The sequence below is a fragment of the Capsicum annuum genome, chromosome 8, assembly GCF_002878395.1.
Source record: "Capsicum annuum cultivar UCD-10X-F1 chromosome 8, UCD10Xv1.1, whole genome shotgun sequence".
In the NCBI taxonomy this organism is placed as follows: domain Eukaryota; kingdom Viridiplantae; phylum Streptophyta; class Magnoliopsida; order Solanales; family Solanaceae; genus Capsicum; species Capsicum annuum.
Genome location: NC_061118.1, coordinates 71045692 through 71071860, shown reverse-complemented (window position 1 = coordinate 71071860; position 26169 = coordinate 71045692). Strand labels below are relative to the sequence as shown.

The window sequence follows — 26169 nt, the reverse complement described above, 5'->3', positions numbered from 1 at the left end:
ATAAGACGTCAAGTTAATTTAAAACATCAAGAGTTAATTTATCATTCTATATCTATTTTACTTTTTTTAATTAAATATTATTAATTTTTTAATACTTAAATGACTTATAATAATTAGTTATGGATGATATTTAGTAAAATTACGATTGAAGCAGCTGAAGCAATCATGTCATAAATGTCTATTTTATTTTTTATTAAATATTATTAATTTTTTAATACATAAATAATCTATAAATAATTAATTAGAAGTGATGTTATAAAATCACGGAGTAAGAAATTAAAACAGGCATGTTGTCAGGTGCATTCTTCTCTTTCCTTTCCCTCTTATTAGATGGTAATAAATATATGGTTGGGCGTTGATTTTTTGAAAAATATCCCCATCACTCAATCTTCGGGCCTTTTCGGATTGTTGTTTATAAAACTGCTTATTAGAAAAATATTTTTTATAAAATAATTTTTTAAAAAAGTGCTTTTGAAAAAAAATAATTTATGTTTAGTATATTCATTTGAAAAATATTTTTGATAAACAAATTGTGTTTGAATAATTTTTTTTAAGAAATATTCTTTTGAGGTAAATGACCAAAAAAGACATGTATCAATAAACTTTTACTACTAAAATTAATTTATAGAAAAAAATTATTTTTAATATATATTATGACATTTTTAATTAAAATTTTATTTTTATTTATTTAAAAAGTACATACTCTAAAATTTTCAATATATACATAAATACATTAAAAATATTAAATTATGAGATATTGCTTAAATAATTTAAATATTACTTAAAAACATCAAACAAAAATGAATATAAAAATCATTCCATAAATTAAATCACTACATATAAAAAAATTAACGCCAAAAATAATTAGTCCTTCATACATCATAAAATTCTCAACAATTTCATCCCTAATTTTATCACGCAATATCTCCATACTGATAAAAAATCTGTCTTGTATTTCTGAAGATATATCAGAAGGCTCATCTCCTTCTTCAATCTCTATGATGATGTCTTTGTTAACATAATAGTTGTTGTCTTTATTAGTAATAGAGCATTGTCGTATGAAATTGTGTGAGAGTGATAAGTATATTTTTGTCATGAAAAAAATAATTTTTTACTTCTGCTTCTGCTTCTACTTTTTTTTAAAAGCAGAAATTTTCTGTTTTTTTCTAGAAGCAGAAAAATTGTTTCTGCTTATTTTTAAAAGCAATTTTACAAGTTTATCAAACGCTCTTCTTTTAAAAAAATATGTTTTCTTTTTCAAAATAGTATTTTTTATTTTTTATTTTGAAAAATAAGCAATCCAAAGAGACTTCATCTCCTTCCATTGTTTATTTTTGCCAACGACTCCCTGTTTCACTTAACTTCAATCAGGACGATTTCACCATTGTTGCTGCTTTAGAAATATTTTCATCTTAGCAATAGTTCACTCTATTATCAGCCATTAAAGAAGCTCGGGGCTTTAATTTGAAAAATCGATTTATCGCGAAGGAACTTGAGTGGATGATACGTCAAAAGAAATGGAACGTCTAAGGGAATTCGAATCTAATAAGTGAGTACTACTGAGGATCCATCAATTTATGTAATTCTCAAATGCATTTTTATCCTACTGTTGCTTCACTTTGAGTAATTTTAACGAGGACAGGTTGAGTTATGACCCGTTCAATCATCCTAACCCAAACCTGTTTTGACACGCTCAAATTTGATCCAACCCCCACTACAAAATTAAGGCAAGGAGATAATTACTCCATTCTATTGACTTAAAGTTTTAGTAATAGATGCATTTCATTAAATCAACCTTATTAATGATGTTATGAAACTCTAACTATGACTACTTCTGCTCTATGTAGCTGCTCTTTCAAAATTACTAGTCATTTTTTGATTTGACACACTCATTAAAGAAAAAATAATAATTGACATAGTGACTTTACTATATTATCCCTATTATTGGTACTAGTTGAAATTGACCATTTGAGATTTCAAAAAGTCTTGGTGAATAAACTAAAGGTAAAACAAGATTATTAGTTTTTGTCTAGTCTTGACATGTCAAAATGATAAGAGTAAAGATGGAAAGAATGGAAATAGTATTTGATACTAAGGATAGTAATAAAACTATCTTGATGTGCTAAAATGGATAACAACAACAACAACAAAAATATCCTCAGTGTATTTCTACAAAGTGGAGTCTGCGGAGAGAGTATGCACACAGTCCATACCATACCATTACCTCTTTTCTGATAAACCCTTGGTTCAGGACAGATAACAGTATTAACAAACAAAAAAAACATAAAAATAAATAACAAAATGAAATAACACACCGCTAGATAATAAAAAAATCAAGACATCGATAGAGTAATACTATAAACTATATATTCGAGATCACAAACATCATTAGAACACTTCGAACAAGAAGCTACATGCACAGACACAAACAAAACACTCCTCCCTACTATTACGGACGCACTCCTACCCATTAACCCTCTATCCTAATTTGCATCCTCCACACCTTCCTATCAAAGATCATGTCCTCCGTAAGCTGTAACCGCTCCATGTCATACCTAAAACGGATAAGTAAAATGAAAACATTTGTGTTTAGTATAGGGGCAAGTAAAACGGATGGAGTAAATATAGTGTAGGGGGCATAAGAGGGTATTTCAGAGGCTTGGAGGCAAACAGGAAAAAGGAAAAGGGGTATCTTGCTTTTGGTATTTTGTGATGCAAAGACAACTCCAGAAATTAAAGAACATACTGTTGTAATTCCAGGATATCTCCGGTTGGCAATTAATTTCAAGAAGAGTGAAATCATCCTGGTAAGTGGAGTGGATGAAACGACATTATATTCTTTAAGATTTAGTATAAAATCAATCACTAGCTTAAAACAGTACCGCTATATCTAATGTGGAAAAATCACTTTCCAAAGGTAAGGGGTTTCGGTATAAGAGATTTTGAAGGAATTCTACGGCTTTAATAGGAAAATAGCTATGAATGTTTGGGATAGAAGACCAAGCTCATTGAAGAAAATACGTAACAGACATTGAGGATGGAGAACGAATCAGATATTAATGCCGCACCTGCGCTCCGCTTTGGAAGAGTATTATTAAAGCATGGGATGATTTTTACAAAATATCAAGTATACACCAGGAGATGGTATTAGACTCCACTTTAGGAAACAACGATGGTGCGCACGCATCCCACAATGTGAAGTCTTTCAACTCGTTTATACTGTGTCAAGGAACAAACAGCTACAGTAAATCAACTTGGTGATCGACAGACACGAGGGATGTTATGGGATCTAAAACTTTGGCAGAAACTTGAAGGATTGGGAATACGAGGATTTCAACAGAGTCCTCTAATTCCTTTACACGCAAAGTAAAAGTAGTTTCATCCTTCCGACTGTATAAAACCCGAGAATACCAAGAAGTGTCTTAATTTGTATGCATGGACGGATCTACGGTAGCGGGTGTGGGTTCCTGTAAGGTTTATAATTACATGAGAAAAATTATCAAAACGTATAAATATTAACAGGTGGGAACCCATAAATAAATCAAGGGATGGTTTAGTGGTAGGAAAGGAACCCCTTAGTAGCGTGTCTCTTGGGTAGTTGAATGTGGATTCGATTCCCTCTAGAGGTGCTTATTTTTTTCATTTAATTCTTTTCAGCCCCTGCTTTTTATTGGGAACCCACAAGTTTGAAATCCTGGATCCGCCTCTGTTTGTATGATCCGTGCTGGTGCTTCATGTATAAGAAAGGGGGTGAGGATGTCAACCACTTGTACTTCATTGTCCTAGTGTGCACAAACTTTTGTGCATGATCAGGAATATATTTTGGACTTCAATGGTAATGTTAGGGATGATAAAGGAGTCGGTACTATGATGGAAATTTAAAAGGAAAAAATGAATAGAGAATGGTGACATATGAAGGGTAACGAACTGGAGGATTCTTGATAGAAGAGAAAACTCCTATGTATAATTGGGAAACTTTTTTTGTCTCTATTATATTTTCAGCGAGCACCTTTGAGATTCCGATTAGTACCAATAGTTGGATGGTTTTTGTAAGTTTATTTTTTACACTAAAATACATCTTGTATACAGAATTCTTCCATCATGTCAATAAATTCATTTACTTTCTCCCACAGTAGAAAAAATCATAAAAATGTCCTAGAAATTCTTCCTTGGGAATTTTCACTTATACAACTAACTCCATTTCTTTTCAAAAAAAAAAAAAAAGACAACTCCATTTAGCGCAACAAGTTCTTGGTCATCCCTGAGGCTAGAGAGTTTGTAAATTTTAACCGCTTCATATTGTCACTAGATGAGGAACTACCTCAATACTTCTTCACCCTTGCTATTTCTGCAAGAAACCTGAACTTTTGTCCCCCAGTAGAATAGACTGAGAGAAGAGTTCCAAAAATCTGGCTCAACATCAGATTGAGAAGCATCTATAGATTGCAAGATAATTAAGACTACTTGAATATGGGAATATAGATATACTGAGTTTGATTTTATTAAAGAAACAAACAAGAATAGAAAGACTATCAATGAGCTGGAGTACTACTTTAGACTTCATGAAACTGGAAAAAAATGTTTGATACAAGAGAACGACTTGACTCTAAGTAAAACTGGGATAGCATTTAGGTAATTGGAACTGTCACTAAACCGCCAAGAACTGCCAGCAAATGTATAAAAAAGCAATGGGAGTAACATTGCTTCCCAAGAAAGGTACCTACTATCTGCTATCCAAGCCAAGATGCCACAATCTCAGCAGCTAATTCTTTTTCAAAAAGCTTATTATCAGAAATTTCCTCCACCACAGTAAATCTCCGAGCTAGATTATCACTTCCAACAACTGTAGCACCACTTTTTTGACCACATTTGAGAATAGTGTCTACCAAAGTCATTTATCTAGAGCAGCAACTTCTCATATTTGATGAACGTGATAACAAGAAGTGTAATATTTCTTTAGTGAAGAGAAATTGTACCTCAATAATTCAAAGGCATCAATTCAATCTTCTTCTTCTTGTTTCAGGAAGAAGCTCACTTTCTAAATCTGAAAGCCTCGAGAAACCACTTCTCCTCCTGGAAGATAATGATGATCCACTGACAGGTACGTTTCCACTATCAGTTGTCAGGTTCTCCAACTGAAGTGCAGCATCAGAAACTTCATTAGATGCAGCAGAGCTTGTCTCTGCAATTGAATCCATCGTCTGACGCTCTGATCGTATGATATCAGCATCTCTTCTGAAAGAACTACCTTCATCAGCTGCAACATTACCAATTGGTGAAACTTGATAATTGTTTCTTTCTTGAATGCGGTCTGTGATTGACGCTGCAAGGTCCTCAAACATCCGCTGTGCATTTTCTAATTCCGATGAAAGAGAAGCAGCACCCTCTGATAATACCCTTGAAAACACTCTGGAGCGTAGTCTCCGGCTGCTGCCATTGGCCTCAGTATTTTGCAACTCCTGAGAACCACTCACAGAACTTGAACTAACACCACCAGTCTCCAGTTGCTGTGAATGATCAACCAATCCAATACTCGTCCTAATTCGCCTAAGTGCTTCTGCAACTGGGATATGAGAGAATCCTCGAATCACACGTTGCTGTCTAACACTCTCTACTCTAGGTGCTTTTGGCCTTGGTGGTAATTCCAAACCACACTGCAATTCTTTGGAGCAGTAACCGTGGCCATTGCCATAAATCGGAGTAATATTCATATCCATAACCTCGCCTTTGCAAACAGGACATTCTTTCGTAGTTGAATCAACATAAGGTAACTGATAAAAGCATGCCCAGCAATATAAATGGCCACAACAAGTCAAAATAGGCTCTTTTGCCATATCTAAACATATATTACAGTCAAAAAAACTTCCACCACCATCCTTATCAGCTTTCTTAACCACTATATCCATCTCCAACGCCTTTGCTACTAAATGCGATCTATCCCTTTTGCATCCTTTTCCCCAGCTTACAGAATTGTGATCTCGAACCTGATTACCCACATCACCCGTAACAGCAGAATTACGGGCCTCATCACCAGTATTATTACGGGCTTCATGACCAATATTAGAAGAATTATTACGGGTCTCAGAATTATGAGCGTGACGCCACCTATGACGATGCCAAGCTCTAGCAGCAACAGCTTCAAGATGAAGAATTCTTTGCTCGATCCTAGTATGAGAAGTTTCCAAATCATCGAAAAAAGACCCTAATCCTAAAGCTCTACCAGAAGATGACTCCATAGGTTCTTGGTTCAAATCAAGATCTATTACTATATCATCCATCAACAAAATCTTTTGTAAACAATTACAATACCACGATTAGTGGCATATATCCTGTGGATGTGGATTTAGTTGAGGTGTGTCAAAAGCTGACCGAACAACACGATTATTACAGGATAGCTCTAGAGAGAGAGAGAGAGAAAAGGAGGTTTAGGGAGCACGGCGGGGTTGAGACAATAGGATGGGTGATGGATTGGCGCAATTTTGAACCAGTAAATTCCGGATTTGTGGGAGTCGAAGAGTAAAAATAAAAGAGAACAGAGGAGATGAACAGTCAAAAGGTTACAACTTACACTCATCCTGATGCCAATATATGTATGTCGTTCATGTAAATTAATTATAATTAATTGATATATGTTTTACTCAATTTAATTACTATAAAGAATATTAATTTGACCCTAAATGCGTGTAAGTTTTTTCTCAATCAAAAAGGATTAACAAGGCTAGCAGTGAAATGGCTTTATCACATGTGCTCAACAAAACTTCTCATGTCATTTTACTTTTAGCATGAGAAAAGTATCGTTAAACTCTCATTTATCCTAAGTATCCTTAATTTTATTCTTTTAATACGTTGTATGACCTTTTTTTGCTAATGGACCATTGTGTGCAAGCCACATGCATACACGTGGAAAAAATATTGATGTGGCTGTCCACGTGGATAAATATCATCCACTTTTTTATATTTATACTATATTAAAAAATAACCTACTTCTATCCTTAATTATTCAATTTCTCTCTAAAATAATTATATTTTTCAGTTTTTCTCTACTCCAAAATAGTGAAAGGTTGAATTTTCGTCGATCAAGTAAGCTATTATTTAAAAATTTATATTTTTGGTGTGTGTTAAAAAAATGAAGTTATTTTTTCGGTTAGTGTTTCATAGTAGTTTTCGATTAGGATTTTGAGGAGACTCGCAGGCACAAATACGTTTCTTATTACAATTAATCGAGTAAGAAATTGTAATTTAAGTTAGGAGTGTACAAAAATCGAACCGATAAAAATATGATTGATTCATCGTTATAGGGTTAACGACGTTTTAATGATTTTATAAAAAAAAATATTGAGTTATTGATTCGATTTTGATTTTTTTTAATGGGTTATTGGGTAAACCGATAACCCAATAAGTTTATGCTAAATTATTATTTTAAGACTTAGTATTTGATACGGTATTTGTGAAAAAAAAAACCCCAAAATATTTAATTACAAAAACAATCCATATATATTATGATATAATCAGTTAATCTCCAAAAATCAACTAATAAAAGGCTTAAACTCTTTCAAACTGAAAACTCCTAGCTTTACTGATAAATATAAATCAAACACTTAATTACATATAGTTATAACTAATATACATTACAAATAAACTACTCAAATTTGTGCATGATTTCCAACAATTGTCATTCCTTTCAAGCATCAAATATTAAAATAATCAATTCCTTTAATATTTTTGGGGTTTGATGAATTATTTTTTTTAGATTGGAAGTTAAAAATGAAGAGGCATAATTGAATTTTTTGAAAAAATTAAAGAAATTTTTTTTTCATATTTTAAACATTGAAAATGCTGATTTGGCCCCAAAATCACTCCACATGCGTGATGGGGTGTAAAACCAAACATTTTTCCATGTCAGCAAAAAAAAGGCCACGCGACGTACTAAAAGAACAAGTTCAGGGGTACTTAGGACAAGTCAAAGTTCAGGTGTACCATGAATAAAACGTGACAAGTTCAGGGGGTAATCGATACTTCTCTCCTTTTAGTATACTTTGACCTACTTCGTACAGTTATTAAAATAAAAATTAAATTTATCAACTCTTAATTTTGTTGAAGAAATTAATTTTTATTAATCAAATATTTTTTTATAATTTTATATTATTTTTTGTGATCATGATTTTTTTATTACTAGTTTAGCCGCACGTGTGAAACACGTGTAATATTTGATTATTTAAAATTAAATAATTTTATCCATTTCAAAGATTTTTAATGAAGTGTACAAGTTTAAAAACACTTTTCAACTATAAACATAGAACACATATCTATTTTACATCATCATCAATTTGAACTATATTTATGGTACAGTTATTTTTTTGTTTCTATATTTAAAATCTTTCCTTGTTTTAAAGTTAAATATTTATAAAATCATTGATTACATTCTTATTAAGTACTTAAAACTTTTAAAATTTGGTACTTCTTAAATTTTTTTTATTTTTTCCCATTCTAACGTTTTTATATTTATATCTAATTTTTCAAATTTTTTTAAAAGCAAATTTAGTTGATTCAGAATTCTTAAACTAATGGAAAAGGTTTAATTGTCATTCATTCTAATGACTTCTAATAAAAAAAGGTTTAATCATAAATATATTTAATTACTTTTCAACAAAAATATATTTAATTACTTTTCAACTTTTAAATATTAGAAAAATAAGTGAAAAGACGATTTTGTCTGAAACAAAGACTTTTAGTGAAGGGCAAAAAGTTCAAACAACATTTGTAAGGTCCTTCACACTTTTAATATATTATAAAAAAAATATAAATATAAATATAAATATAAATTATAGATTATAAATATCGATTATAGATCATACGTAAAAGGATTAAATTAAAAAATGTTCGAAGAATAAAATATAATCAACTATCCAATTCATTCTTCCTTGTTCTCCCCAATTTTTGTATGCATATATATTACATGTAACACAAGCATACACACAGAAAGATATACAGATGATGTGCTAAACCTCGTGAATAAAGGAGGTTTAGATAGAAGAATAAAACTATAACCACATTCAGTGGCAACAAAAAACCTCAGTTAACCATAAACCAATGTTGTTTCTTTAGCTTCGATTCATCAGTTTCTTACTTGATATGTAGGAACCAATTAAACAAAAGAAAACCTCTAAAATTTATTTGCATTCAAGGATATCTTTCATCAACTGTGTCTTATTATCATTGTTCATCCGACTTCAAGAAATCTACAACATTACTGAAAAATAAATCAAATATTATCAATTTTCTGATGCAAAAAAATAAGAATAAGCCAAATCAAATAAAATAGAACATGCAGGGTCTAAGTATAAGTATACAGATGGACCGTCTTCAAGATTATCATTAGGAACACGGAATAAGTTAACGTGGACTAAAAATTGATGTCTTTATAATTTATATATAAAGATATAAGGTAGAGTTGTGCCTATGTCATTACCTCACCTAATAGGAGTGGAGTACCAACACAGCCAAAAGTTTACCTATTTTAATGTTAGATTAGGTAGTAAGGATCTTGAAATTTACATGAAAAGTTATAACTATTACCTTTCATAAATAATGACATAAAAGGTTTAGTACACTTAATAAGTCATAAACATTAGAGTTATAATTAAATAGTTATTTTTAAATGTTATGGCAAAATATTTGAATTGATCTTTTTCCATTAAACTTCCCAAAAACACAACCTGACTTACCTTTATTTTTTAGAAAGGCAGCAACCAAATTTATTTCGCCGACACTTTTTTGTTAAACCTTATTTAAGGAAACTTTTATTTTTTTATTTTTTAAAAAGTTACCTACCAAATTAAAAAAAAAAAAACTAACCCATACACGTAGAGTTAGGACTCTCTAATTTTTCTACTCAATATTATAAAAATAATTAAAAAGTAAAGACATTTTTTGTTAAAACTTATTTAACGAAACTTTTAGTGTTTTATTTTTGGAAAACTTACATAAAACTAAAAACCTACCCCATACACGTAGAGTTAAGACTCTTTAATTTTTCTACTCAATATTATAAAATTAATTAAAAACTAAAATGACGATTTTGTTTAAAGTAGAGTCTTTTAATAAAAGTGTAAAAAATTCAAATCATTTTTTTTTAAGGATATTTACACTTTTAATAAATTATAGATTATAGATTCTATATATGAGATTCTTCGACAAAAAATTTATGAAAAATAATACAAATTAAATAAAGAACAATCAAGTTAATTTAGCATATATGACCTTAAAGAAAAAACAAAATACAAAGGTAATGAAGATCTAGACATGAAAAATATAAAATGTGATGAGTTGTAGAAAATGAAAAGTCTTTGAAATGGAAGTCGTTTCATCTTTCATGTTCTAAACACTTTGTTTGAATGGTGGTTTGACATGCCTATAATGTACGATACTGTATGATATGGTATTGTATAGTACAGTATAATACAATATAATGTTTGGATAGATTGTATCGTTAACTGCTCTTTAATGACAGTTTTGTTGTTTGGTTTGATGATATGGTACTGTATTATAACAGGTAATTTTACTAAAATACCCTTAATTATTATAAATATTAAATTTATCAATAATTGTCAATAAAATAATTTTCTTTCTATTAATATATCATAGTTATGGCATATAGATATATTAAGTTGTTAAATTCATGTAAATTCTAACAAAGTCAATAAAGTACTAGATCAAATAAATATAACTGAATTAATTTTTTATAGTAACAAATTTTAATTCTTTTTGGTGTTTTGAGACGTGACGCCGACGACAAGTACAAAATTTGAATGCATTATTTGTGTATGCTACGGGTGTGTTCGATATGGAATCCAAAAATAAAATATTTTTCAAGAAAATTAATTGTTTCTTACTTATTTTCTTATGTTCGTAGCACAAGTAGAATTTTTCTAAAAATATTTGGATATATTTAACACAAAATAATGAAAGCGAATATGATAAAGGATGACGGGGTTAAAAGATTGAATTTTTTTAAAGAAATATTTGGGGGTGGGGGTAAGGAAAAAAGTTCTAATTTTTTTTAAAAAAGAGTTCATTAAATTTTTATTTTTTTTTGTATGTGTGTGTGTATGGGTGGGGCGTGTGGGTGGGGCTAATGTGTGATGGAGGTTGGGTTGGGGATGAGAATCGGATAAGAATAAGTTTTTTAAATATTTTTTTAAAAAAATTGGGTGGGGGTCGGGTCGGGTCAAGGTAGGGGGCGAGGTTGGTGGGGTGGGGGGGTCGGAGTAGGAGGTGGAGTTAAATAATATAAGGTGAAGGAAAAAATAAGATTACGTAATATTAAGAAAGGGCATAATTAAAAAAATAAAATAAGAAAACTATGGGATACCATCAAATCGGTGGTTACATAAATGGGGTTTTTTTATGATTATCAAACCATGAAATTAAACCATACCATACCATACATTTTAAAAAATAATCAAAATAAATATGATTCTTTTAATAATTATACCATATTATACCATGGGAAACCACCATCCAAACAGAGGGTAAATGTCCTAACTTTAATTGAGTCATTCATTTAGACACTTATTGACATATTTAAATGATATGTGTGAAACAATAATAGGGAAAAAGATAATATTAAGTCATTTATTTAGACACCTATTTGACATCTTTAAGTGACATATATGAAACAATAATGGAGAAAAAGATAATAGTAAATTATACAAAGGGAAAAAAGAAAAAAAATGTATTGGATGTAATTTTCAAACATTAATTTTCATAACTTATGTAATCGATATTGAGCATATTTTGTGAGCTTTGTAAATTAAATTTTCAATGAGAAAACTTTAAATCAACTGTCTAAATATAACTATCAGAGGAATATTTTATTGCGAATGATTTATAAAATCTCCTAACCACAAGCCTCATGAGATTTCATAATTTATTGTGCTAATATCATTTGCTTGAGCTAAATATACATGTCATGATCTTTCAACCTCCAAGACATTTATGTCAAGACATGTCTTATTTGCGGGACATGTACATATTTTCTAATTAAACCATTAATATTTTATAATGAATGAAAATTGTATTGATAGAGTGAACCACAATCACATACACTGAAATAGAAATTCATCATAAAAACAAAAGTAAAATACAAAGGGAGAGAAGTTTCAAAGTTATTCTAAAAAGCAACTAACAAATAGAATATAATTTCTTCTATATATAGGCATTCTCACAAAAACAAATTGCAAAACTCATTTCCTTAGCCGGAATTTCAAGTGTAATTTGCCAATTACCTAAATGACGTTTCCATCATGGTTATTTTTGTTACATACTTGCAGTAGAGGATGCGCTCTATAAAATCAAGCAATGCTTCTCCAACACCAAATAATTATTCAAACGTTGCCTTTGAACCTATCTCATTGCCTTTCTAAAAAGACTCTTCTCATTGACTTATGAAGTTTTTTCATGCCCATTACTACATAATGATACCCAATCTTCACTCGAGTTATGCAAATGGTCTAAATCTTAAAAATATATTTAGTTAACCTATATCCAGATTTAGTCAATGTATATTCAGAATTGATGGCAAAAATAATTGTATTTCATGAAATTCTACGACACATATCTGTAAAAAAGAAAATATTATGCGTAAATAAAATCATAGAATACCGTCCTTCTTCGTAACAAAATATCTTCACTTGAAAGCGCCGAAGTGAAAAGTTGTCACGAACCGAGCCGAAACCCTGGCCGCAACGAGCATTCCAAACCACGAAGGCCCGAGAGACCCCTTAGTATACCATCATAAGTTTAATCCATACATCAATCAAAGTGCGGAAGATAAAATGAAATTCAAAGAAAATTTATAATCCAAACTGTGTTAACAAAATAGTGACAATACAAAAATCAAATCTAGTCTACAAAGCCTCTACTGAATACTAACTATCTAGGTCGAGACAAGGCCCCCGATTGGATCATAAACTGAAAGAAGTCAACATATGAATAAGTTCCTTCCAAAAGATGGATGACTTACCAACTCTGTCATTATTCCAAAATGTACTACTGATGTGATGGACCACAAAACTGTGCCTCAAAACCTATACTATGGGGGACAATACTTGAAAAGTATTGGTACGCCGAACAATCCAAAAATACATATATTTTATATAAAATACTCGAGAGCATTTCTTTAAAACAACTTAACATAATATAGTTTAAAACACATGGCATAATTCAAAGCTAATGCACATAATCAAATGCATATTCACACACACATACACATATCACATGCCAAGAGAGGGAATATGGCTTAGCATGCAATTTAAAAACCTAGTCTGGGTTATGTAGCTTCACTATCATGAAATCTACCCATGAGCTATATGGGTCTAGTGTCACTCCCTAGACGGGCCCCAGTACGTGTTAGCCGCACAAATTGGAGATATCATCGAAGGACGGGGACTTCCATCTACCCTTCGCCAACCATGATACAATTATATATACACTTTGGGGATTTTCTTGTACCCTACAAGCACATGATCATTAAAACCAACTCTCACATCAACAAACATGAATTTCTAGTATTAGTCCTTCGGAATCAAATCTTCACGACTAGCTACACAATCCCCTTTAAGCCCAATTAAACTATTTAACACATAATCCATCCATTCCATTAAGGAGTCAATCATTAAGGCATCATTAAGTGGTATTGTTATACCGATTATAGCTTGCAAGTAATGTCATTAAGCCAACACTTTAGGTATTCTGTCGTAACCTGCAGACTCTATTAATAAAATCACTTAGGGAATTCCTTTGTACCCCATAAGGTTTTCATAATCTTTCTTATCTATTTAGCCATTTATGCAATTCATTAATTTCAAATAAAATAAGTCAATCCAAAGGATAATTCACATTCAAAATCAATTATGAAAGTGGATTGAGTTTATCACTAATTTTAATACCAAAATCAATTATTTGGGGATTAGTTTGTACCCCTATTGCCATGTTCACAAACTTGGGAAATCCATTGTACCCCTATTCCATTCACATTTTTCATGCATCCCAATGTTCAAACCAATAATTTAAAGCATAATAGTTCAATAGTAATCATGAGAAAATATTCAAACAATTCAAATCTAAAGCCCTCAACTTATAGTTCAAAACCCAATATCAAAACCATGAATAATAAATCATGTTTCATGCCGTTAAGAAAATACAAGTTCAAGGAGAAAGATATATGCTATTAACTCCTTTTTCGAAACTCATAACATATGTACACATGAATATAACTCAAGTTGTTCATGGGAAAACCCCATAATAAATGCATACTTTCATCAAAATGGGTTCATGATGCATGTTCTTTAAACTATTTTGAAAACTCAATACATATACATACATATACATCTTTAAAGCTTGTTAAAACGTTAAACTTACGCCCATGAGAGTTAGGATAGTCCCACATACCTTTTTGATGGAAGAAAATTGAATAATAAGCTTGATTTTGGAATCTACATGTTTTATACTTGAGAAACCCCTCCTTGATATTCTTGAGAGAAAGAGAATAAGGGTTTAGCGACTTTCAATCGATCTTGGGATGATTTTAGGGTTATAGGACAGATTGGGGGAGTTATAGGGGTTAAAACCCTTTTTGACCTTGATTTAATCGTGGGAAAACGTGTTTTAATGTCTGAGAAAGGGGGTTTGCAGCATGGATTAAACGCGAACCTCAGGGCTCGTGGCACGGACCCAACACGGACCTCAGGCAGTGTCTCACTAAAATACTCATAACTTTAATTCAGAACTAAGATTGACGAACGATTAGTTGTGTTGTCAAGAGAACTCAAATGGCTTTAATTTTCTATATAATGGGACACATAACTTCATATATTCTAGGAGTAATGGTTGCTGAAAGTTAACCCAAGAAAAATCATCAACCGAAACTCAATTGGTAAGATAGTGCTCAACTTAACTTTGAGTTAAGAGTTTTTATGATATATATTCATCTCCAAAGATGTTCTCGCATTATAGCATTGTTATTAACACTTATTAATAACTAGAAACCATTGGGTTTGGGTCTATATACGTAGGAAAGATGGTTCAACTTTAGCTCAAAAGTGTGGGGTGTTACATTATCTTTCCCTTGGGATTATTCATCCTCGAATGATGGGTAGGAACTTATCATAGCTATAGAAGTATGAAATAAAGAGCATAACTTTATCTTATGAATTTTCCCTCAACATAACTTACATAGGCATGCAAGAAGAGCTTGATGACATCACCAAGTGAATTGTGTAATGTCAAAGCATGAGATAATGATAATTGACATATGGATGATCTTGCACATGAATTCTATGGATCATAATCCTCACAACATAAGACATGAGTTTATTTGGTGACCATAGGTCTTCACTTAAATTGACACTAAATATGAGATAGGAATTTGTGGAACATAGGAATAGAGGTATCCTCCATCTTACATGATACCTATTGTCATGCCATGTTTCTACCAAGGTTAAACAAAACATGACTTATGGACTCTAAATGAGTTGAAAATTTATATAGAGTCACCACCTATTTTTTTAAAAAAATAAAGAAACATATTCATTTATAAACATGTGTGAGTAATATTTTAGTCTGCGAAAATCAATTGAGATTTTTAGTAAGGGCTCAAATTATTCCGAACGAAAGGGGTTAGACACCCTTCAGATCCACAAATGTGGTACCCGACTAGACTAAATTTATCAAAGAGGGAGAAGGTATATTTAAAATAATGTAAAAAGTGTATGTGTATTAAGTATAATTAATTCTTTTTGAAAAATATAAATACTTAAAATATGTAAAGGTGTATGTATATTATCTATATAAATAAAACCTATTATTATGAAAATATGTAAGAGATGTGTATAAAATGTACAAATTACAAGTGAAAAAAGAAAAGTATTTTGTGATGTATGAAAAGAAAATATCTTTTGTGTACTATCAAAAAGAAAATTATTTTGCAAATATTACCTTCTTGACCGAAATTACGGAGAGAAATATAAAGATTTTATTTAAAGAGAAAAGTCTATACAATGTTTAATGATGTAATTGTGTGAATCAGTTAATTATTTTAATTTGTTAGTATAAACGACCTAAGTTTGTCTAAACATGCATTAGTAAATATGTAAGTAAAGAATGTCCCCGCCCGTCACCCCAAAAGTAAAGTTTCACTATGTTGTTATCTTTTATATAATCATTAAGATTAGAATAAAATTCAAACATAAAGTTCGGGAATCCCTTTCAAATAGCACTTCGAGATGTGTTATCGAGAACATGTACAAAGGCTTGAGAGAAGTATTAAGTATGAACAAATAATCACTAAAGTAAATGAAATTAGGTGTACACGTATGTATATGCGAAAAGTAAATGAAATTAGGTGTACACGTATGTATATGCGAATGTATAAACACAGGATTTTATTACAAAGTGGGTTCGAATTAAGTTTTAGATGCACCATGTCTACGAAGTGATTGCTTGACTAATCGACCATCCTAAATCGCCTTGCCAAGATATGATCGTAAAACTCCATGTGTTGTCATGATGTTTAAAGGTTTCGTTATTGCCCAAATTTATTTTATTTTTGTTACGTATTTGTACATGTAACGTTCGTCTTTTATTTGGGAAGGCCTCAAAAATTGACGGAGAATTTATTCATCGGCCATAGTTTATTTGTTCCAATAAAAATAACATAGTAAAGAAACAAAATGATAAAATAACATTGTAAGGTGACAATACAATAACATATTAAAGATGGACAGAAAAATCAGTAAAGAATGAAATAATTCAACAAAAATATAATATTTATCGGATGTCATCAAAAAGGAAAAAAATCATGATAAATAGAATTTCTTCTTAGTAAAAGTCAAAAGTAAAATATTAAAGAGTATCCGAAACAAAAAATAGTTGTTACTATTTTAGTAAATAAAATACTTTGAACTAGGAAATATTCTCATATGGTCACTACTTTAAGACAAATCTACTGTATAATTTAATAAAAGATAATCAATAATCAGTTTTAAGTAAAATAGACAAAATATTTAGATCAGTTTATTCACAACGCATTTAGTACTAGGCAACAATATTTAATTGTCTCACAACATCTTCATCTTGAATTGTCAAAAGTACCTTACTATTTCACAAATTTTCAACAAATAGATGAAATATTTGATTCCTTTTTAATGAACCTAAAGCAGACATAAAAAAAATGGCAAACAAATTTTCGATCAAATGCTATGCTAGATTAAAACGGGTTATTTGAGTAAAATTTTGAGCAAAGACATAAAATTAACTAAAAGAGAGCAAGATATTAGCAACAAGACAATGAAAAATCTAATTCTGGTTAGATTCAGCATTTTCAGGCGAATATTACCGGTAAACTCCACGATTTTTGATGCTATGATTCACAAGAACAAGATAAAGTAGTGGCATCACTTCAATGGTGAGACGCCAGAGCGACGCTGGATATCTATAAGATTCGGTCAGATCTGGCCTTTTTTCAATGAGACAGCGTCGACCAAGGCTCGTTGGTCACTACCTCCAGCGAGAGGCTACTGTAATAGGGGAAAAAGAGATAGAGGGCATCATTGGTGGACGAATCTGGTGAATTTCAGTGAAGGTGTAGCGAATGGAAGGCGCTGGTGGTGGTTAGAGACTTTTCTGGTCATCACATCCGGCGAAGAAGTGACGAAAAAGGGAAAAGAGAAAGGGAGCAGTAGCGGCGGGGATGCATCAAACTTATCGATATTCACCTCAGGTGAGACGATGGTGCTGATAGAATAAATGAGAAGAGAAAGATGAGTGTGATATTGGTAGAGTTGGTTGTCGATCGTCCGGTGGCTAATTTCGGTGGCGATAGTGACGGAGACAAGGGAGAGAAAGGGCGCAAGTTGAGAGAAAAAAAGAGAGATTCTAATTTTTATGTGTGTGTGTCTATGTTGGTGTGTGTGTTGGTGTGTATATATTATTATTTTTCAAAGAATTGTATGGCTCCCCCCCTTTTTTAAGCTGAGAGGGTAGAAAATAAAAACTTATCCTCTCAAATTTTGTCTTATGGGGTGATTGTTCCCCCCCATTTTTTTCTTTTGTGTGTGATTGTTATATTGTGTAAAAATAATTGATCTGACTCAGTATTTGTGGACCATAAAAATATAGACATTAATTTATAATTACGCAAAAATATAAAGAATGTTGAAAATATTAAAAAAAGTAATTATTTGAAAATGTTATAAAAATATGATGTCATATCGTGCACGTGTGTAGATGATTGTGAAAAATGTTAAAGACGATAATGTATTGATAAAAATCCTAATATATAGAGAATTATTAATAAATTATAAAAAGTAAAATAATAAAGATAAATTGAAAAAAATTCTAAAGTAAGGATAAATATCAATAATTTATTAATAATTGTAAAAAAAAATATGTGAAAATTGTATTTTGCATGTTTTTGTAACGACCAGGAAGCCTGAAGAAGTTAATTTTATGCACGGAGAAAAAAATTGGGTGTCAACAATTGCCCCTTTTCTTTTGAGGATGATGTAGAAGTCTTCAAACGAAAACGTTTACGTGTAGCCAATTTTTTTTGACTAAAATATATTTTTTTAATAAAAATTTGACCAAACTCTAATTTAGATTTGCCTACATACCTTGAGTTATACGAGGATCAGGTCGGGTGTAGTTCAAAAGAATAGTCAGATTGACTTTTGCCTTGTTATTAGGGGTGAATGATCATGTGGAATATTTATTGAGAGGAGGACTATCTGAAAACGAAAGTGTTCACATATTTCTGATGCTTCTTTGAAATTGCACTTGTATCGAGCTGTGAGATGCTAGGGAAGCAAGATTGTGTACTTGCTAGGGAGAAAGAGTGATTATGTAGTTGTGATGACCAAAATCTACATAGATCTTCCTACATATCTTGAGTGTCACGAGAATCAGGTCAATGTAGTTTGAAATGAGAAAATAAAAATTTTTGAGGCGGTTCTCAAAATTTGCCCCAGTATATGATGTGTGGGATTTAAAGAAAAATGTTTTACTGTTCTGAATTGTCCCTTTTATTGAAAAGATGCATGATTTCTCCGACTGTCTGCGGAGACTTGAGAATGAATGACACCTCTGATTGTTTACGGAGACTTATGTGATAAATGAAAGATGTCTTCGATTGTCTACGAAGACTTGATGCATGACCTTTCCAATTGTATATAGAGACTGTTGTTGATTGTCTTCTCCGATTCTCTACAGAGATTGATGTTGAATAATAATGTCTTCAATTGTATACAAAGACTTGATGCATGACACCTTCAATTATCTATGAAGGCTAGTGTTGGTGGTTGTCTCTGATTGTCTAAGGAGGCTGATGTTGAATGATGATATCTTCGATTATATATGAAGACTTAATGCATGATACCTTCGATTGTCTATGGAGGCTAGTATTGATGGTTGTCTCTGATTATCTATGGAGACTGATGTTGAATGATGATGTCTTTGATTATATACGAAGACTTGATGCATAGCACTTCTAATTATCTATGAAGGCTGGTGTTGATTGTTGTCTCTGATTTTCTACGGAGATTGGTTGATGAATGATGTCTTTGATTGTATACGATGACTTGATGGTATCTTCAATTATATATGGAGACTGATGTTGATTGTTGTCTGCTATTGTCTTTGGAGACTGTGTGATGGTCGTCCTCAATTGACTATGAAGACTAAGGTCATCAACCAGTGAGGTAATTAAATTCTAATTGCCTCTTGATTACTGGAACAACTGGAAGGTAATAGCCTTTCGACCGGCGGGCCTATGAAAATAAAAAAGCTCTTGATTGGTGGAGCGATTTAAAGGTGATAGCCTCTCGTCTGGCTGGTCTATGTAATAAATAAGCTCTTGACTGAAGGAGCAATTGAAAGGTAATAGACTCTCAACTGGCGGGGCTATATAAGTGTAAAAAGCCTCTCGATTAGCGGCATTATTTGAAAGGTAATAGCCACTCGACTGGTGGGGCTATGGAATGTAAGATCCCTCGACTGGTGGATCATATGAAAGGTAATAGCCATTCGACTGGTGGATCATATAAAAGGTAATAGCCTCTCGACTATTGGGGCCTTGGAAATGTAAAAACCTCTCGATTGGAGGGGCTGTTTGAAAGGTAATAACCCCTCAACTGGCGGGGCTATGAAAATGATGGATCTCTCAACTGGCGGAGCAATTGAAAGGCAATAGCCTCTCGTCTGTCGGGGCTATAAAATAAAGAATCTATCTACTGGCTGAGCAATTGAAAAATAATATCCTCTCGGTTGGCGAGCCTATGAGAATGTAAAAAGCTTCTCGACTGGTGGGACTATTTGAAAGGTAATAGTCACTCAACTAGCGGGGCTATGTAATATAAGAGCTCTTGACTGGCGGAACATATGAATGGTAATAGCCTCTTGACTAGCGGGGCCATGGAAATGTAAAAGCCTCTTGACTGGCGGGGCTATTTGAAAGGCAATAGCCTCTCGAATGGCAAGGATATAAAAATGAAAGAGATCTCGATTGGCGAAGTGATTGAAAGGTAATAGCCTCTTATCTGGCGAGGAAATGAAATAAAAAAGCTCTTGACTGGCAGAGCAATTTGAATGGTAGCCTCTCGACTGGCGAGGCTATGAAATAAGAAGCTCTCGACTGGCGGAGCAATTGAAAGGTAATAGCCTCTAGACTGGCGGGGCTGTGGAAATGTAAGAGCCATTTGACTGATGAGGTTATGAAAAGGTAGCAGCCTCTCAACTGGTGGGGATACTTAAAGGGTGATAGCCACTCGACTGACGGGGTTATGGAAATGTAAGTGCCTCTCGACTGGTAGGGTTGTTGATAGGTAATAGCCTCTCGACTAGGCGGGGCTATGAAAATATAAAAGCATCTCGACTGGTGGGGCTTTGAAAGGTTATAGCCTTTCGACTGACGGGGCTATGGAAATATAAAATTTTCTCGACTGGCGGGGTTGTTTGAAAGGTAATAGCCTCTCAACTGGCAGGGCTATGAAAATGTAAAAACCTCTCAACTGGTGGGGCTTTGAAAGGTAATAGCCTCTCGACTGGCGGGGCTTTGAAAGGTAATAGCCTCTCGACTGGCGAGGCTATGGAAATGTAAGAGCCTCCCGACTGGTGGGGCTGTTTGAAAGGTAATACCCACTCGATTAGCGGAGCTATAAAAATGTAAAAGCTATGAGAGCACTTGATAGAAAAGCAAAATGTCTGTGTTTGAAGGCTGTAACTTGAAAAGAAAGGTCAATTATTGGTATTTGGAGGTGGGCGTCTTGCATGTAAAGTTTAATGCACATTGTGAAGGTATGTGTTTGAAAGGAAAGAAAATTATTTTTTGTATTTTCTTTGCAAAAATGTGTTGAAGGGTGAAAAATATCGAATATTGCTTTGTATTTTTTTGTAAGAAATGTTAAGAGGTGAAAATAAAAAAGTTGCTTTATATTTTCTTTATAAGAAATGCTGTAAGTTAAAGAATATAGAAAATTGTTTTGTGTTTTCTTTGTGAGAAAAGGAAAAATGAAGAAAATTATTTTGTATTTTCTTTGTTAGGACTGTTGAAAGGTGAGAAAGATATAACTGTGTCTTGACTGTAGTTGGTACCAACAATTAGTAATGTCACATTACTAATGTGTATAAGAATTTCCCATCTCTTTCTCAGCTAATCGAGACCGATTTCCGGGTAACTCTTATAGTTTCAAGTGGTACCTCAGACATACCTAAGTGTCGACAAGATTCATTTGTCTTGCTTCAAACAAAGGTTTTGAACTGTGATTTTTCTCATGTTTCAAGTTCCCCTTCTAGAAATAATGTCTCATTCTCACACCTATTTGAGTATTTTTATTTTGAATGTAGAGACATCCATATATATACACTCACACTTAGAAAGAAGTTCAATGAATGCAATTGTGATACCATAGGCTTGACTTTCATGTAAGTATCAACTAATGTGAGACCACTTGGTGTAAGATCTTGTAGGACTTGTTATCGGCTTGTAATGTAGGCTTGGGGTTGGGTACGGTGACATTTGGGATAAAAATGACTAATTTCTCAATGAGCATTGCACTGTATCCGTGCTTTTGACATTTGTTGTACTTTGACGTTGGATATTCTTTGTTGTGCTTTATTGACCCTTGTTTTGTATTTACTTTGACTTTGTTTGAATCTTGTGCTAGAGTTTTTCCCATTTTCTTTTCAATAAATGGTGATTCTCCATCGTGGTTGGAGTCATCTCTTCTTCCTTTTTTTTGAGGGTTTTTCGCTCCTTCTTCTTTGAAGTCATCTTTTATTTTGTTCTTCCGGTGCTATACATCCTTTACTTCTGGCAACTTTGATCTTGAATCTTCATTCGCAACTTGCACGTACTTAGTGCGCTCAAGGAGGTGGGACAAAAGAGGGATAGTGCATGTAAGTCTCAAAAGGTATAGTCTCAGATATGGTTATCCAAAGAAAAGGTTTTAGGCTCAAAGAGAGAAATGTTAGGGATTGATGTCATTTGGTAGGCTGTGGAAGGCACAATCGGATTGAAGAAGTCCTACAATCTTTTCCCAAACCAAGTGTAGCTTAGAATTTTGCCTCAGCAGACAATTAGGCCAAGTTCTGGATCAGCAATGCAATGCAATGAACTAGTCTAAAGCTCACCACACAATGTACTTGAAAGGATGAGGTTGGCTTCGTTCTTGTCTTAGATGTATGCAAGAGAATTTTTTAGTGTTACTCAGGTTTGATTAAAAGGTACAAAAGGAATCTATGGTTTACCATGAAGTCAGTCATCTCCATCATACCAATTTATTATTTCTCATGCACTCTCCTAACTGTGTTGGTACCAACCAAGTCAAAATTTTAATTTATTTGAAAAAAAAGAATGGGACCGAACCCGAATGAGGGTTGCCTACGTATCTTGTGAAAACAAGAATTAGGTCTGCGTAGTTCAGGCAATTTTTATGTAGCATGCAATGTACAAGAGTGATGGTCATCCTTGAAAATAATATAAAAAATGATTAAAGAGGAACTGCTTGTAGCATTGTGTCGATCAGACGATCGAGAGGGTGGATGTCAAGCATGAAGAGAGTTTTGAAATTACTTCAATATATAGATGAGATTGGAAAGGTCAAACTTTGAAGAAGTTATGACATTATTTTGCCGTAGTTGGCAAGGATTGTTTGAATGGAAGAATGTTGAACCCTTGCTTTGAAAGTGGGGATCGATATGCCGTAAATTTAATGGTTTACGACATTCGAAAGGAAAAAACTAGGTGTTCTCAAACTAAAATCGGGTGAGGATTGGAGGTAGGCCGGCTAGGCACTAATGTTATTGAGATTTGGATTTGAGAAATAATTTATTTGCGCTCTTTGAAAACTTTTGGAGAGCGTCATTAAAATGTTACATAAAAATTTACCCCAGTTGAATGTTGAAGAAAGTATTCTGAAATAGTGGAGAGACCGAACCCTAGTACAGGGCTGCCTATGTATCTTGTTGGGACAAGAATCAGGTCAAAACGTAGTTCAAAATTTTTATGAGTTTGTATATAGCATGATTCATTAATAGAATAAGAATTTTCCAAAATGATTTAGAATAGGACTGAAGAACTGCAAAAAGGCACACTAACCTAAATGCACCAACTCTGATATTATGAAATTCAAAGAAGGTTTGGGGAAGTGTAAGACACCCCCTGCGTGAACCACAGTGTGTGAGGTGTACGACCAAAGACTCGATGAAATGGTGATTATTGTTAAATAAAATAATGTGAAGTAACAATTACAATGTATAGATATAGCGTGTATAAAAAATAAGTAATGAATCAATGAATTGATAAGCATAAAAAATAATTTGTGCAAATAATGTCAAAAAAATTTTATCAATAAACAGATAAAGGATCAAAGAATTTAATCGTATGGAAAAATATATAATACCTCCCTCGATTGAAAAATTGAGTCTATCATGGTTAGAACCTGCTGTTTCTCCCCAGCAGAATCGCCATACTGTTATGCCTTGTTTTTGCCAAGGTTGAACAAAACATGACTTATGGTTTCTAAATGAGTTAAAAATTTGTTCAGAGTCGCCACCTAATTTGTAAGGAAAATAAGGAAATCTATTCATTTATCAACATGTGTGAATAATGTTTTAGTCTGTAAAAAACTAATTGAGATTCCACTATGGGTTCAAATTATCCCGAAGAAAAGGGGTTAGGCACCCTTCAGGATTCACAAATATGATACCCGACTAGACTAAATTTATCAAAGAGGGAGAAGGTATATTAAAATAATGTAAAAAATGTATGTGTATTAAGTATAATTAATTCTTTTTGAAAAATATATATACTTAAACTATGTAAAGGTGTATGTATATTATGTATATAAATAAAATCTATTGTTATGAAAATATGTAAGAGATATGTATAAAATGTACAAATTACATGTGAAAAAAGAAAAGTATTTTGTGATGTATAAAAAGAAAAGTATCTTTTGTGTACTATAAAAAAGAAAAGTATTTTGCAAATATTATCTTCTAGACCGAAATTATGGAGAGAACAATAAAGATTTTATTTAAAGAGAAAAGACTATACAATATTTATGATGTAATTGTGTGAATCAATTAATTATTTTAATTTGTTAGTATAAATGGCTTAAGTTTGCTTAAATGTGCATTAGTAAATATGTAAGTAAAGAATGTCCGTACCTGATACCCCAAAAGTAAAGTTTTCACTATGTTGTTATCTTTTGTATAATCATTCAGATTAGAAATAAAATACAAACATAAAGTCAAGAAATCCCTTTCAAATAGCACTCCGGAATGTGTTATCGAGAACATGTATAATGCTCGAGAGAAGTATTAAGTATGAACAAATAATCGCTAAAGTAAATGAAATTAGGTGTACACGTACGTATATGCGAATGTATAAAAATAGAATTTTATTACAAAGTGGCTAGGATTAAGTTTTAAATGCACCACGGCTATGAAGTGAATGCTCGACTAATCGATCGTTCTAAATCGCCTTGCCAAGATACGAATCGTAAAACCCCTTATGTTGTCGTGATGTTATAAAAGTTTTGTCATTTTTCAAATTTATTTTATTTTTGTTACGTATTTGTATACGTAATGTCTGTCTTTTATTTGGGAAGGCCTTGAAAATCGACGGAAAATTTCTTCATCGGCTATAGTTTATTTGTTCCAATAAAAATAACATAGTAAAGAAACAAAACGATAAAATAACATTGTAAGGTGACAATACAATAACACATTAAAGATGGGCAAAAAATCAGTAAAGAATGAAGTGATTCAACAAAAATATAATATTTGTCGGATGTCATCAAAAAGGAAAAAATCATTATAAATAGAAGTTCTTCTTAGTAAAAGTCAAAAGTAAAATATTAAAGAATATCCGAAACAAAAAATGGTTGTTACTATTTTAGTAAGTAAAATACTTTGAACTAGGAAATATTCTTATATGATCACTACTTTAAGACAAAATCTACTGTATAATTTGATAAAATATAATAAAAATTCAATAATCAGTTTTAAGCAAAATAAACAAAATATTTAGATCGGTCTATTCACAATGCATTTAGTACTTGACAACAATATTTAGCTATCTCACAATATTTTCATCTTGAATTATCAAAAGTACCTTACTATTTCACAAATTTTCAACAAATGGACGGAATGTTTGATTCTTTTTAATGAACCTAAGGCACAAAAAATGACAAAAAAAATTCCAATCAAATGCTAATCTAGATTATAACGGGTTATTTTGAGTGAAATTTCAAGCGAAGACATGAAATTGTCTAAAAGAGATCAAGATATTGACAACAAGGCAATGAAAAATCTAGTTTTGGTAAGATTCGGCGTTTTCAGGCAAATATCACCGGTAAACTCCTCAATTTTTGATGTTATGATGCAAAAGAATAAGATAAAGCAGTGGTGTCACTTTAACATCGAGACGCTGGGCCGAATATCTACAAGATACAGCCAGATCTATCCTTTTTTCAATGAGGCAGCATCGACCAAGGCTTGCCGATCACTACCTCCGACGAGAGGCTACTGTAAAAGGGAAAAAAAGAGGAAGAGGGCGGCGTTGGTAGTCAGATCTGGTGGTTTTCGGTGGAGGTGTGACAGCTGAAAGGTGCT

At 32.3% G+C, this 26169-nt stretch overlaps 1 protein-coding gene across 1 annotated transcript; it reads right to left on the bottom strand.

Annotated features, from left to right (window-relative positions):
* Window positions 1-2197: 2197 nt before the first annotated feature.
* Window positions 2198-6589, bottom strand: LOC107838916. The gene is made up of 2 exons (XM_016682188.2): window positions 4977-6589; window positions 2198-2555 (listed from the first exon to the last, which is right to left on the bottom strand). The coding sequence occupies exon 1, from the start codon at window positions 6276-6278 to the stop codon at window positions 4995-4997; it is 1284 nt and encodes a 427-aa protein (XP_016537674.1). The 5' UTR covers window positions 6279-6589; the 3' UTR covers window positions 2198-2555; window positions 4977-4994.
* Window positions 6590-26169: the final 19580 nt, after the last annotated feature.